The 15,757-nt window shown below is 44.3% G+C and overlaps 1 protein-coding gene, 1 long non-coding RNA gene and 1 other non-coding gene across 6 annotated transcripts in view; 2 read left to right on the forward strand and 1 right to left on the reverse strand.

Moving 5' to 3' along the window:
- Window positions 1-15,757, reverse strand: part of CLIC5 (CLIC family member 5) — a 169,407-nt gene that overhangs the window by 107,767 nt on the left and 45,883 nt on the right. The window contains exon 1 of one of the 3 annotated variants that reach the window (XM_086370717.1): window positions 6,990-7,054. The exons of 1 other annotated variant lie outside the window; for it this stretch is intronic. Coding sequence is in view for 1 of the 2 variants with exons in the window: in XM_086370716.1 (XP_086226842.1) it covers window positions 6,356-6,418 (63 nt within the window). In the remaining variant the exon portion in view is untranslated. Of the gene's footprint in view, window positions 1-6,355; window positions 6,490-6,989; window positions 7,055-15,757 lie in introns of those variants that run through there. One more of the 3 variants, XM_086370716.1, reaches the window with a different exon arrangement.
- LOC147346888 (uncharacterized) lies at window positions 6,524-10,415 on the forward strand. 2 transcript variants are annotated; one of them, XR_015152745.1, is made up of 3 exons: window positions 6,524-6,659; window positions 7,416-7,909; window positions 8,859-10,415. It is a non-coding gene; the product is annotated as an uncharacterized LOC147346888 (long non-coding RNA). The 2 variants fall into 2 exon arrangements; XR_015152744.1 differs by lacking the exon at window positions 8,859-10,415 and having other exon boundaries at window positions 7,416-8,610.
- LOC147346889 (U6 spliceosomal RNA) lies at window positions 10,280-10,383 on the forward strand. Its single transcript, XR_015153335.1, has one exon. It is a non-coding gene; the product is annotated as a U6 spliceosomal RNA (small nuclear RNA).

A 15,757-nucleotide genomic window follows, 5' to 3' on the forward strand; every position in this document is an offset into this window, starting at 1 on the left:
CTGAAACTCCAGAAGCTTCTTTCCTACTGAAGAGTCAAAATTGTAGCACCTGCGGATGAGCCCGGGAGGCTCCACCTGGAACCCAGGGACAAGAAGGGGATGAAACCCTGGAAGTAATACCCCCATGGAGCTGAAAAGGGAGGGGCCAGCGTAGCACTCCCAGTGATTTGATGCATCCTAGTCCAGCCCCTAGAGCAGCTACCAGAGTGGGAGCAGCTACCAGAGGAATCAACACCCTTTGAGCTGGAAGAATCTGACCATTGGTCAGTGATCTACCCTCTCCTGGGGTTACATTCCTCCAGACAGTGGTTGGTGGGGGCCTCCAGCTCTTGGAGCAGCAGCCCCATCAGAGGCGATCAGATCCAGAGACCACTGTGCTCCAGCTCCCATCACTCTGTGTCTCTGCACCAGCGACTTCTGGGACATATTAAGGAAGGAACGTGCGAGGGCTTGGCTTCTCACTTTTTGGGCTATCCTAGGCCTGCCAAGGAGGCTTTACCCAGATTCTACACATCTCGTTCAATGCTCACAGCAACCCCAGGAAACAGACATTGCCATTATCAGCATTGCACAGGCAAGACAACTGTGGCCCAGAGACGTCAGGCAGCCTGTCCTAGCTCACACAGCAGGTGACCTTCGGGGCACCAGAAACTGCATTCTTCTAATGCATCTTCCATCACCACTACCATGGGCTCAGCATCTGAATTTCAAAAGAAACCAAGAATTAAAAGCTTCTGACTTATCTGAACCCATGGGCTCTTTGCCCTGGGTGGAGAAAGCTACCAAACACTCCAGAGACACAGCTCAGGTAAGCAGGGAGGCAGGGACTGACACCACTGGCCGTGGGCTTTAACATCTTCAGACCCCCAGTCCTCACTGTCACCACCTGCCAGGGTACCTGAGACTTGTATGAGTTGACCTTTGACATCGGTACTCCCAGGGATGTGTTACCAGGTAAGGATGCACTGCTGACACAGCAGGGCAGATGGATTTGCGTGTTGCATTACTGACCAAAGAGCAAAACAGGAGAAAACAGTGGCATAATGTGATAAAAGGAACTTCAAAACCTGATAAACCCATGACTGGCCAGGTGACCAAGCAGCCAGTGGCCAGCTGGGGTCTGAGAGGTAACACAACAAAATTTGATCCCGTCTGTTCTGGAAGTCAGATGACCACGCCACGGGTCGCCATGACTTGACTTGTGCTCTGCACCACTGTCAGAGCCTTCTGGATCACTCCATAAATGAAATGACTAGCCATTTCCATCAGACAATCAGCAGGCCTCCGTTCTGTTTCCCCCGGGGGCTGAATTGATCATTATTTACTAGACCGACCCCACACACAGACGGTTCTGGAGTCCTGCAGATAAGGGCTTTATGGTCTGTCAGCATCTGTTCACTGCAGCACTGTTGGCTGTGAGCTTTCTATCAACAGCACTCCTAATGAGAATGATCAGGATGACCTGAGGCTGTTAGATATTCTAGACATTTATCCACACTAGCAAAGCCACCGAGCTCAGTAGTGGCAAAGCTGCCTGCCGAGAGACCTGCCTCTGATCAGGACTCAGTGGCTCTGCCCAAGAGCTCCACTCCAGAGTTGCCTGGGGGTGGGGGTAAAAACACCGCTTCTGGGTCCCACCTACAGAAATTGTGATGTAACTAACCAGGGAGAAGCCTGACATCAGAAGTTTTAAAAATCTCCCCCAAATTATTTGATGCTGTAGCCAAATTTGAGAACCACTGGTTTCTTTTGAAACTCAAGAGACATTTGTTTCAAGTTGGGTGGCTTTGGTGACTTTCTACCTCTGGGGTCTAGGGCGGGGACTGAAGGTGGAGGTGTCGATACGGAAGGAGGAATGAATGCCTTGATCTAACTACACAGCACATCCTGTGTTTGTCTTCCCAAATCACTTTCTGTTTTGCTTTTATTTCCTTGTTCTTTTTTCTTTCAACAAACCACGCTCACTGCCTCTATCAACTCTAACCTGTTGTCCTCCCTTTGTGATCAAAGTCCCAGCTGTGTATGATCTCATTTATTCTCAAAATAGCCCTGCGAGTGAGGAAGCAGCCAGGCCATTGTTCCCTAAGGCAAATCAGGGACCTGCAGATCAAGAAAGGTTCTATCTGCCACGGGACTCATATCCTTATCGAAGTCAATGTGTTCTCAGCAATTTTCAACTTACACAATGTTTTCCTCTATTTGTTCCCGTGGCATCCTCACAGCCAGTCTGTGGTGACAGTATTTTCATAACCAGGGTGACCACACGTTCTCATCAACCCCAGGTGACACCTGCTGTCCCAACCTAACTACTGGAAGTACCTCCTTTCTCTCTCAGGAGTTTGGATGATAAAAGATAAGGGCACTTTATTTATAATCACCCGCTTGTTTTAAGAGTGGGGATGTTGAGATTCATAGAAGTTACGGAACTTGTTCAGAGTCACTTGGCCAATAAGAGGCAGAGACAAGATTTGAACCCATTTCTCTGTCCCCTCTGCCCCATTCATATTTGTTGGGAAATGAGAATGAGAGCTGACAGACTCAATTCAAACCTTTCTTATTATAGATGAAGAAATTAAAAACGTTGGGTCAATGATCTCTTAAACATCCCCATGAGATGGCTTCCCCGGTGGTCGATTCAGTGACTGGGAATCTGCCTTGCAGTACAGGGGACACCAGTTCAATCCCTGGTCCAGGAGGATCACATATGCTCACATGCCTCAGAGCAGCCAGATCCATGTGCCACAACTACTGAGCCTGTGCTCTAGAGCCTGGCAACCACAACTTCTGAGCCCAGTGCGGCAGCTACTGGAGCCTGTGCTCTGCAACAAGAGAAGCCACTGCAATGAGAAGCCCTCGTGTGGCAATGAAGAGCGGTCCCCACTCCCGAAGCTAGAGAGAGCCCTCGTGCAGCATCAAAGACACACCAAAGCCAGGGGAAAAAAAAAACAAAAAACTTTTTAATTAAATAAATAAATCTTTAAAAAAAAATCTCCATTAGAATGTTCCCTGGAAGGGAAAGACTTGGAGTACAGAGCAGGGATGGGTGGGAGCCTTGATAGCGTTCCATGACCATATTAGAATGGACTGGAAATGGAAATGGCAACCCACTCCAGTATTCTTGCCTGGAAAATCCCATGGGTGGAGATCTACAAAATCCCTGGTGGGCTACAGTCACAAAGAGTTGGACACGACTGAGTGACTAACACATTGGAATGAATTCGTAAGTTGCCAGTAAGTGTCATCTTAGAAACACTTGAAAGGCAGACTTGGCAAAAGAAGGTACAAAGCCTGACATATGGGTATTTGAGAAAGAGTAAAGAATTTAGAGTCTAAACTGCTAGTTGAGGGCTGCATTTGAATGTTATTTACTGCTATCTACTTCTGAATATTTCACTGACGCTCTTTGAGCACCTGAGTTTTTCAACCATAAAATGGGATGAACCATCATCCTTAGTTCCCGAGGTTGTTACAGGGAGAGCAAACTGCAGTTGGCAAAGTACTCTCTAGCATCATGTCTCAAGAGGTCCCTGGGAGCCACATGTCATTTGTTTTCATCACTTTTTACCTGTGAATCAAGGCTCATGGATTAACGAAGCCGGGGATCCAATGAGATAAGGTATTTGAATGTGCTTCCTAAGTCCTAAAATGCCACCGTTTAGTATTATTAATAAGCAGCAGCAGTGGTAACAGATAATGATCACCAATCCATCTGGCATAAAATCTATTGTATGTCTTTGAAACTCTCATGATAATGAAGGTTTTAAGTGACACACAGAAGGCTTTCCTGGTGGCTCAGTTGGTAAAAAGTCTGCCCGCAATGTGGGTGACCTGGGTTTGATCCCTGGGTTGGGAAGATTCCCTGCAGAAGGAAATGACAACCCACTCCAGAATTCTTGCCTGGAGAATTACATGGACAGAGGAGACTGGTGGGCTAGAGTCCATGGGGTCATAAAGAGTCAGACACAAGTGAGTTACTAACTTTGGCTTTCACTTTTCCCAGGGGACAGGCCAGGTTTGGAGGTGGGTGGGTCTCTTCGAGGGATTGTTGAAGATGACCACATCACAATACTTACTGGATGAGGAGAGCCTCCCTGGAAGGTTTCCTAGAAACCAACCTTGCTGGGCCTGTAGAAATCACCTCGGATACCTGAGACCTTCCACAGGGCCTTTCTTCTGATGGGAATCCTACAGCTATGAGACATGATAAACCATGGAAATACCTGATTCTATAAATCAGGACATGGCTGGCTGCCTGGGCAGTGTCTTTATTTCACAATTATTTTTAGCCTTTACTTGCCCTTGTAAATGATCACTACTAACCAGAAGCTCAAAAAGGGGGTGGGGGGATCAAAAGAGCTTTCCTATCTGATTTTTTGTTCCCCATCAACTTGGTTTCTGTGCTGACCAAGAAGGCCTGCCTGGCTCTCATGGATTGCTTTCCTTTAGGAAGAAAAAAATTAAAAAAAAAAGACAACACAGGTACTTTAGAATTCTTGTGGGCACTGGGGGCTGCTAAGTGAGCTTTTTATACAAATGGAGAAAACCTCCAAGTTGCCAACCTGAAACTCAGAAGGTGCGGGTAGAATGGGCTTCTCACTTAGGAGCAGGGCAAAGGGCTCTTTTGGTTCTAAAAGAGTCAATTTGTGTTTCAAATAGCTTTCAGGAACTTGACACTGTGAAACTACCTGCTCCCAGGGAATCTGAGAAAGTCCTAGAATAGCTTTCTTCAAGAAGAACAGCAAGACTCCTTGCTCTGTGAAAGCTCTCCGTATTCGCTCCCTAGACCGCAGGCCTGGATGCCGGGGGTCAGGGCAGCCCTGGCCAGCTCTGAGTCCAACACTGCTCAGCCTGGGAGGACATGACCTCTTTCATTACCTGGGTCTGCCAGAGAGCCTGAAAATCCTTCCCAGAGGGGTCCCAGAACTAAATGAGGGTGACGGTGATGGAAGCCACATTTGGGGGAAGAGAAATAGGTCCAGGAAAGTTGTCTCACTAAAAACCAAATGTAATCTCTATGCATAATTTTGCAAAATAACCCCCTAAATGTAAAGCCCAGCCGAAATTTTTAACAAAACTTTGTGGGAGGCTGGGCCAACTGAGAGTACTTTTCAAGTGTAAGATAAGTCACAGCTTGTTTATTATTTTTTAATAAAATAAATAAAAATTACCGAAGACCAAAAGGCTGCTATCAGTGTCATATAGATCTTACACTTCCTGTGAAAATCTATTTGTGTATTTAGTTTGTAGATAAGGATCCTCTAACCAAAACAAATTTAAAAGGCATGTATATTTCCATACATTTCCCCATGTATAAAGGAAAATATACACGTCTTTTAAATTCAGCCAGAACAGGCACCAAGTTCTCTTCCCTTCTCAGTTACCTGTATATTTCTAGGGAAACTGCATTCTAAGATGTTTGGGGTTTTTTTTGTTTATTTTTTCCCCCCTTTTGTGAAAGTTCTCAGCACTCAGGCAGCCTGCCGGCGGCTGCCCCTCCCCCAAGTCCTGGCGACTCCGCACCGCCCTGGAGACAACTCTCCTGCTCTCAGGTTTCTCGGCTTCTGGAGGACCTATCAAATGTTTCTTTCTTATTACACTGGAGGACCGGGAAACGGTGCATCAGCCTTCATCCTTCCTCCTCCAGGTTGCAAAGGAAGTGTAGCAGCTTTTGACGTTAGACTGTTTCGGCGCGGGGAGCGAGGGGACTTAATGAATTCCCCCCGCCCCGTGTCCCCTCCTCCAAGTCTGCCTCAGGTCACCCTGTGCATTTCCTGATACAACCCCGCGGAAACATGATTATGACACTAATAATAATGTAGGCGAGTGGAGTGTTTGCTTTCCGCTTTGCAGATCACAGAACAAGAACACATCTTTGTTCCCTTTTGCTTTTCTTTTAATAGAGTAAAAGAGAGAACGGAGGTTTTAAGAAATGTTATTTCTACTTTGCCAAAAATCATATTATTAGTAATGCTTTCTTTTCTCCCTCTTCCTTCCCCCCGCCTTTTTAGAAGAAAGCTTCATGTGTCCAGCCAGGTTCCTGCCCTCACCCTGCACCCGAAGATGCCCTTCAGGACAAACCAAAATCGCGCCTAAGCAGGGTGATCGCCGGTCCTGCGGCAGGTTTGACAAACTCTCGGAGAAGACAGCCACCTGCCAGAATGCACCTGACTCCATCTCGCCCGGGAGCCCCGAAGCGAGGCTCGGGTTTGCAGAAAGGCCACCCCAGGGACCGCCAGGGCGAGGCTGCGCTCCCTGGGGATGGTCGGGCGTCCTAGAGCGCTCGGCGCCGTGGCAAGTGAGCCGCGATCCCGGCTGGAGGCGCAGCAGGTGCGGCGGCGCTAGGACGCCGACCTACCTTCACGAAGAGCTCGATCTCGGGGTCCCGGTCGTCCCCGTTAGCCGTCGCCGCGTCCGTCATGCCGTCGGCGCCCGGGGCCAGCGTCCCGGGCCGGGGAGGCGCCACCTCTGCGGCGCCGGGGCCAGCGCTCCTGCCGCTGCTGCTGCTGCTGCCCGGGAGGGCCCCTACGGAGGGCGTTTATTTATCTAGTTTCTTTAATCTATTTCCCCAGCCGGTGACAGCGGTGCCTGAGGGATCGGAGTTCCGGGCGATCGCACGGAAAGACAGAAGCCAGGAGAGGGCAGAGGACGAGGCAGAAAAGGTGGGCTCGGGGATGGGCTGCAGGTCCCGGGAGCAACAAGTGCCGCGCGCTGGGAGGTGTCACAGGATCCGCGGGGGGCGGCGATCCTGCTGCCGCCGCCTGCGCCCAAAATAGCCGGCGCCGCGGGGCGGGGTCAACCCGGCGGGCGGGAGGGGCTCCGGGCGAGCTCGGCCCCCGCCCGGCATCCCAGGCCCCGCGGGGCGCGCCGCGGACCAGCGCCGCTACACCGCCGCTGGGATAGGAGGATGTTCTGGGAAAGATAAAGGGGGAGGAAGTGTGAGAGGAAGCGGGGGAGGATGAGAGAGAAAAAGAGATGGCTTTAAGCCTTACCTTTCATTTAACGAAGCATCAGCTCCTCCAAGTTAACTCTCCTACCAGCCCTTTCCACTAGGAAACTCCCTTCCTGCCTTAGGGATGCTCAGAGTGGGGAGGAGCTACGGGGAGCCGGGAAGAGAACGCAAGGACCCTGAAAACTGTGCATTTGCCATCCTCGTGCGGGATAGGTTAGAGTAGGGCTGGGAGAGGAGGAGGCAGGGAAGGGCAGGGTGCTGTGTAAGGTAGAGAGGTGAGTCTGCCAGGTCAGGATCCGTGTCCTTTAACCTCTGGGCTGTTTTGCTTTCCCCTTCTTTCATTTTTTTTTTTTTTTTTTGGTTTTTTGTTTGTTTGTTTTTTCCCTTTGGCTTTCTCCTCTTTTTTTTTTTCTTCTTTGTTTTCTATTTTTATTTTATTTTTCTTCTTCTTTTTTTAATGACATAGAATACTCATACGGGCTTCCCTTGTGGCTCAGCTGGTAAAGAATCCGCCTGCAATACAGGAGACCTGGGTTCGATCCCCGGGTTGGGAAGATCCCTGAAGAAGGGAAAGGCTACCCACTCCAGTATTCTGGCCTGGAGAATTCCATGGACTATATACAGTCCATATACTTTGGCCACCTGATGCGAAGAACTGACTCAATGGAAAAGACCCTGATGCTGGGAGAGATTGAAGGCAGGAGGAGAAGGGGATGACAGAGGATGAGATGGTTGGACGGCATCACCAACTCGATGGGCATGAGTTTGAGGAAGCTCCAAGAATGGGTGATGGACAGGGAAGCCTGGAGTGCTGCAGTCCTTGGGGTCACAGAGTCCGACACGACTGAGCGACTGAACTGAACTGAATATGCCTATGGAAAAATATGCATATCATAAATGGACAGTTCAATATATTTGCACAGTCTGAACTCATCCATGACACCAACATCAGAGAAAGAGGTAAAATGCTAGCTGCTCTTCCAGAAGCTCATCCCGGTCTCTCCTCTCTAGCTCTCCTCCCTCTCATGGCTGTCACCCACCTGGGGTTAACTTATTACCCCTACTTGTAATAACAGCACAGGTTAGTTTTGCCTGGAATCTTACAATAAGCGTAGTATATACTCCTTGGTGTCTGGCTTCCTTTGTGTTCACCACTGCATTGGTGAGATTTATCCATCCTACAGTGTGTAGTTGGAAACCACCCATTTTTGTTGCCACAAGTTATTTATCCATTCTCCCTCTGATGGATATTTGCATAGCTTTCAGTTAATGACTTCCATGGGGCTGCTATGAACATTCTATGAAACATCCTTTCACAATACGTGGACACTTTTTGTTGGATATATACTCAGGAATGGGATTGCTTGTTGCTAGAGCATTAGAATGTTCTCGAGTAAGCACTGCCAGCGGGTTTTCCAATGTGGCTGTACCAATTTACATTCCCATCCTCCATTTCTTTTAAAAACAGGTGCTAAGTCTTTTGTATCTGGAATCTGGTCAACTTCTGTTTGTGTTCTTTGCCTTCTCTAGCTGATCCTGTCTATGCTCTGTCCTGCCTGACTTATAAATACATATTTGTTCCATGACTTTCTAAGAAAAAAATAATCACTTAATAAAAATAAGTAACAGTACTTATTAGGTACCAGGCAAAAAATGCTAAACACTCTACATGTCTTAACTTATTTCATCTTTATAGATAGTGTTATTGTCCCAATTTTACAAGTGGGGAATCTGAGGCATATTTATTAATATTTAAGTATTTTGCCCCTAGTCATTCAGTTAGGAAATGGTGGAATCAGGATTTGAACCCAGACAGACTAAGCCTATGCTCTCAACTACTCTCATCGTAAGGCACTTTGGGAAAAAAAGGCACTGTGCTGGACTTCATGGAGATTAAAATCTATTTCAGGAGAATATGCCCATGTAAAGAAAAACTCAGACTGCCATACAAATTGGGTAGATGAACGGGCTGTGTAAGTCAGCTTGCTGAGAGATTATTCATCATCGTTGGAGTAGCCGGAAAGAGAGATCTCACAGAGCAGAAGCAACTTCCTGAATGGCAGGCATCTGATCGACAGAGAAGATGGCAAGGTGTCCTGACCACTGTTTATGACAGGTTGTTTCCCCATAAACTTCAAGTGCAAATGTCTCCTGCTCACCGAAGGAAACAGTCACCAAGCCCAACTTACAACCCTCATGGTACCCTACAGCTTAATCAAGGTGAGGCTTAATTGCTCTCCTCCTCAGTTTCAGGCTTACATCACCAACGCCTTTAGCTCTCACCTTCACAGCTGTACATTCCAAGCCAGTGACTGCATACTCTGGGAAAGACAAGGTTACAGAGGGAGACAGCTACCTTCACTGCATGCCGCACAGACTCATCACTTTCCTATTCTGGCCTGTGGACAATATTTGCAATAGTAATTGACAGAGGTAAATGAAATTTTATGCTAAAGTGCCTTTGAGGGCTTTTTTTTTTTTCCCCCTGAATGAAGATGCTTTACACATGTGGTTAGTTTCTTGGCTATGAGCTTAACAATATGTGGTATGACCTCTATTTTCCCCTAATCCCAAACCTAGCAGAGTTAGCTTTTTAAAAAAAAACATTATTTACTTATTTTATTTTTGACTGCACTGAGTCTTTGTTGCTGCACACGGGCTTCCTTTAGTTGTGATGAGCGGGGGTTACTCTTCCTTGCGCTGCACGGGCTTCTCATTGTGGTGGCTTCCTTGTTGCCCTCGAGCACAGGCTCTAGGCTTCAGTGGTTGCAGCACGCGGGCTCAGAAGCTGTGGCCCACCGGCTTAGTTGCCCCGAGACAGGTGAGACCTTCTTGGGCCAGGGATCGAGCTTGTGTCCCCCTGCATTGGCAGGCAAATTCTCCTCCACTGGACCGCCAAGGAAGTCTGAGAGTTAGCTTTTATTTCATCTTCTCCAAATATCTACCACCTACTGAAAAATGGAACAATTCCCTTTTAATTTCTAGATACCTCCCACATGGACATCCCTATAGATAACTGATAGTTTTGATATTATAAACTTTCATTTAATAAAAAAAAAATTCTGCTCTGGTTATAAAATACTTCTGGCCTATTTCTAGTTTTTAACTCCACATTCTGCTTCATTTCACAATAAAAAGACTTCTTTTTTTATATATAAAATGACTACCCTTTTACATCAAAGTATAATTGGTTAGGCAATTCGAACTTTCATCAGAGAAAAGCACTTCTCTGATCATATAGACTGTACTTCTAATAATCATAGTTTCACAAACTTGTTTGAAGTTTTGGATAAATCCTTATTAGGCAAGCACTTCAAAAACATATTCAATGTTCACTTTAGCAGCACATATACTAAAACTGGAATAACACAATAAAGATGAGAATGGCCCCAATGAAAGGATGATGTGCATATCTGTATGACACTCATATTTTTGTATGATTGTTGAAATAAAAAAATTTATCTGACTGAGTTTTCAATATATTCATATTCAATGATACGACATAAACGTGAAGGCAAAGGAATTTATATAGCTGTAATATTTCTATACATCATTTGAAGTGGCAAAGTATGAACTCTAAGCAGATTAAGAAAAGTCAGGTATGCATATGGTAACCACTCCTAAACAACAGCTATAAAACTTACACGAAGAGATATGGTTTAAAAAAAAAAAAGTAAGTTAAAGTGTAATGGCAAGAAATTCTCAAATAATCTAAGAGGAAAGAAAAAGAAAGCAAACAGAAAACTAATCATACAACAGCACACTTAAATGTAACCATTTCAATTCAATTTAAATGGTCTAAACACAACTAAAAGTTGGAGATCAGGGATTTCCCTGGTGGTCCAGAGGTTAAGAGTCTGTCTTGCAATGCAGGAGATGTGGGTTTGATCCCTGGTCTGGGAGGATCCCATGTGCCGCAGGCAGCTGGGCATGTGTATGGCAGTACATGGACCCTGGGGCCCACACACCACAACTAGAGAATCTGTACGCTGCAAGGAAAGATCCCACACGACACAAGAAAGATCCCACGTGCTGCAACTAACACCTGACAATACAGCCAAATAAATAAATACTTTTAAAAGCTGGAGATTTTTGGATTGGATTAAAAACAAACCAACCAAGATCCAACTATGTGCTGTCACAGAATCTCACTTCAAATGTAAGCAGATGGGGAAAAAATACCATGCAGCTAGTCAGAAGAAAACACCAAACAAAATAGACTCCAGAAAAAGGAACTCATCATGGATAAAGAGGAATATTACATAATGATAAAAGAGTCAAGTCATCAAAATCTATAACAACCGTAAGTGTGTATGTACCTAATAACAGAGCTTCAAGATACATGAAACAAAAGTGATAAAACTGAAAGAGGAAAAAGACAAACATGGGATCGCATTTGGAGACCAAAACCCTCCTCTGTTAGAAACTGATAGCAGAAGAAGACAAAAAGTCAGCAAGAGTATAGAAGACCTAAAAATAACAATCAAAAAATTTGACCTAATAAACATTCCCACACAACAGAACACACGCCATTTGCAAGTACACATGGACAGTCACCCTAATAGACCATATTCTGGGTTACAAAACAAACCTTAATCTTTTTAAAAGACTGAAATCTTACCACATATATTCTCTGGCCATAAAATAATCAATTAGACCAATACTGAAGATATAGGGAAAGCCCTTAAATCTTTGAAAATTAAGCAATACACTTTAAGAAATTCACTGGTTAAGAAGCCTCAAAAATAATTAGAAAATATTTGGAACTAAATACAAATGGACACTGCTGCTGCTCAGTTGCTCAAGTCAGGTCAGACTCTTTGTGACTCTATGGACTGTAGCCCACCAGGCTTCTCTGCCCATGGGATTTTCCAGGCAAGAATAATGGAGTGGGTTGCCATCTCCTCCTCCAGGGGATCTTCCCGACCCAGGAATCGAACCTGGGTCTCCTGCATTGGGAGGTGGGTTCTTCACCACTGAGCCACCAGGGAAAGGTCACAAATAAATATAGAATCTATCAAAATTTGTGAGATCCAGGTAATTCAGTATTTAGGAAGAAATTTATATAAGAAGTGTTCTTTTTAGAAAAGAATAAAGATTTCAAATCAATAATCTAAACTTCTATCTTAAAAAATTAGAAAAAGAATAGCCAGCTAAACACAAAGCAAGAAAATCCAGGAACCCCACCTCCACCCCTGATCCATGGAAAAATTGTCCTCCATGAAGCCGGTCCCTGGTACCAAAAATGTCATAAAAGATCAACACAGTTAATAAACTTCTAGCTATATTTACAAGATAAAAAGTGTATAAATTATTATGAAACACCGATCATCTTTATAAGGATATCAATATCTTACTGAATGCCAGGTATATCATTAGTTTCAAGCTCAAACCTTTAGGTACCTAATGATATTTAGTTGAATCCACTCTTTCTGCCCAAGGTAGCTATTTAATAGGAATTGGTTTCTTTCACCCTTACATTCTCTACAGAGGATCTTTTGGACAATCTCAAGGGCTTCGGTTTCAAGCTGAGGGGACTGGCAGATTTTGATGGCAGCTGCTAAAAGCATCAGTCATGTTGTGTCTTTGTGGGAGGACCACGTGAGTGTAGCCAGAGAGAGGTGAGTCCTTCCACTTGCATGAGGTCACAGGTTGGGCTGCGAGGAGGACCGGGTGGGTTCCTAGTTCTGTTCCTTTATAAACTAACATTTGGGTGTGCCCCACATTGCCAGTGATCTTTGTCCTCACAGCAGTCTGCCTACCTGTGCTCAGCAAAGGGAGAGGCCAGGGAGTAGGCTGGCCTGAAGCCAAGAGTCCTTGTCAACAACTGTCATTTATCCCGTTGGTTCACTCATTACTCATCCTTCCACCAGGGTTTTGGGGATGCCATGCTCTTTCTAGAATCCTTTGAAAAAATGCAGGGTAGGTGAGCAATGAGCAGTCTTAGCGCTTGCACTATCCCTCCATGGAATTCCTTCAAGGGTTGAATCATGTCTTTCTCATAACAATAAAAGCTCCTTGAAGACAAGAATCCTTTTTGTCTCTTTTGCACTACCCATAGAACATAATGGGCCCTTGTTATAAACTTGCAAACAAACTGATAATATTCCCAGTACAGTGTATGTGCTCATTAAATAATGGTCGATGGAATCAGTTAATAAACAACTGTGTTGTTCTCTTAGCTGCTCAGTTGTGTCTGACTCTTTGCAACCAAATGGACTGTAGTTTGCCAGGCTCCTCTGTCCATGGGATTCTCCAGACAAGAATATTGGAGTGGGTTTCCATTCCCTTCTCCAGGGGATCTTCCCAACCCAGGGATCAAATCCGGGTCTCTTGCATTGCAGACAGATTCTTTACCACCTGAGCCACCAGGGAAGCCCGAATAAACAACTGGCACCTCTTTTATTCACATCCTCCTCCTCCTCTTGGACTTCTGTTCATATCATGCAAAGGCTAACTTAAGTGAAATGGGCCTTACTGTGTGGAGACTTTATAATTATTCTAATTCTTAGCTGAAACACAGGAAAGGATTCTGTAACAGTACTAAGAGACCACCATGTGTGAGAACGCTAAATCTCTTATCAGCTCACTTTGTCTTCATAATAACCCAAGGCAGTGCAATTAGTCTCATTTCACAAATGAGGAAGCAAAGACTTAAAGAGGTGAGGAACTTGTCCAAGGTCACATAAATAATTATAAACAACATAGCTGGTACTCTGACCCAGGTCTCTCCATTATTAAAGCCTATTTTCTTAACCACCAGGATTTACTAAGTATGTGAAGTATGATGTTGTTGGACGAGGTTGAAATGCTGATAGAGATTTAGAAATGGCATTGAATTGGTAGGATCAGTGACTGGCTGATCTTAGATAAGAAATGACTAGATTTGGGGTCTCTGGAACCGTAAGAGACACACAGACATAAGCTGAAAAAAGAAATAGGGACCAAGAAGTGACCAAGAACAAAAAATACCCATTCATTGGAAGGACTGATGCTGAAACTCCAATATTTTGACCACCTGATGCAAAGCACCAACTCCTTGGAAAAGACCCTGATGCAAAGTTTAAATAATACTATTTATGAATATACATAATGCAACCAACATACTGACTGATGCATAAACAAAGGACAAAAGAGCCCTTTTGTCTATAAGGCAGTGCTACATTTCACAGTCAATTTCTCACTTGATCTTTCACTTAACAAGATAGCTACTATCAGTGTTCCATTTTGCAGAAGAGGAAGCAGATTCACATAGGTTAGTCAGGAAACCAACCAAAAACCTCTAGAGCTGGGGTTTGAATCTAGATCTGCTTGACTCCCAAAAGTCTACTTTTAGTGACCTCAATAACTAAGCACTATTTAATTATTTTATTACTGTATTTAAATGCATAGAAACGTGAGAGAGGAAGAGAGAAACAGAGACAGAAAAAGGAAGTAAATGCCCAATTTAGAAGTGAAGGCTGAAGATCAGCTACTAGAACATTCAAAAAGCAATGCTCCCAGGTAAAGAATGGAATTTGTACCCTGTAATTACCCTGACCCATGTTTGATGGCCTTCATCCTTTATCTGATTGTCTCCTTGTCATCGTATCAGCTCTTTAAGCTACATAAAGAATTATTTTCTTTTTTTTTATTTTATTTTATTTTTAAACTTTACATAATTGTATTAGTTTTGCCAAATATCAAAATGAAGAATTATTTTCTGAAAGGCAAAGTATATTATTGAGAAAATTATCAATTCTCTCTTGGAAATAAGCAGAATTGATCAAATTGAATTGCTATTATTATCTTTAAGGATTTCCCTGATGGCTTTGCAGGTAAAGAATTTGCCTACAATGCAGGAGATGCAGGAGTTGTGGGTTCCATCCCTGGGTTGAGAAGATGCCCCAGAGGCAGAAATGGCAACCCACTCCAGGATTCTTGGGAGATCCAGGTTCAATCCCTGGGTCGTGAAGATCCCCTGGAGAAGTGCATGGCAACCCACTCCAGTATTCTTGCCTGGAAAATCCCATGGACAGAGGATCCTGGTGGGCTATAATCTATGGAGTCACAAAGAGTCAGACATGACTGAACAAATAACACTATTATTTTAAACATCATCTGTCTTAAAAGTGGGAGCAGCAATAAAAGTCAGTTCCTCTCTTAGAATTCTAGGAATGTATGTATATGTGAGTATTTTCTTTCTTCCCATATATTTCCTTATATATCTCTTTCTCTACTTTAGGAACTCAGAGAAATAAAACATAATATTTCTGTACATAATTACCTGGTCACAACTAAGCAGGTACAGAAGAAATTTATTTCTGCAGCACAGTAGTAAGTGATTCTCTTTAATCTATATTCAGAGGGGAAGATTTAATTCTATTTTTGTCATGTATTTTCTCCAATCTTGTGCAATCTTTTATAATCTGCCGGGAAGATTAACCCTACTCCCACAAAGCTTGGACAGAAAAATCCGAGAGTATTACCTTGAATTGTTTCAATTTCCTTCTTCCAGGGAGAAGACAGAAAAAGCACTTCAAATATCTCACTTTAGTTAAATTTAGCAAATACGCCCTTGTTGGCCTTTCTGTGCCAGGCACTGCCTTTAATACTGAGGCTAAATTTTTGAAAAAGACCCAGCCTCTGTCCCAGAGAACTCACAGCGCCTAAAACAAGTGTATGTGTGTGTAGGGGATGCTCCCATTCTTCAGCCCTTCCAGTTGAGTGGATAGAATGTGTTTGTTGTTGTTCAGTTGCTAAGTTTGTGTCTGACTCTTTCGTGACTACTGGCTAGGTTTCTTTGTCCGTGGGATTTTCTAAGCAAGA

Source organism: Bos grunniens, chromosome 23, assembly GCF_055505025.1.
Source record: "Bos grunniens cultivar Pamir isolate PY7600 chromosome 23, Bosgru_T2T1.0, whole genome shotgun sequence".
In the NCBI taxonomy this organism is placed as follows: Eukaryota; Metazoa; Chordata; class Mammalia; order Artiodactyla; family Bovidae; genus Bos; species Bos grunniens.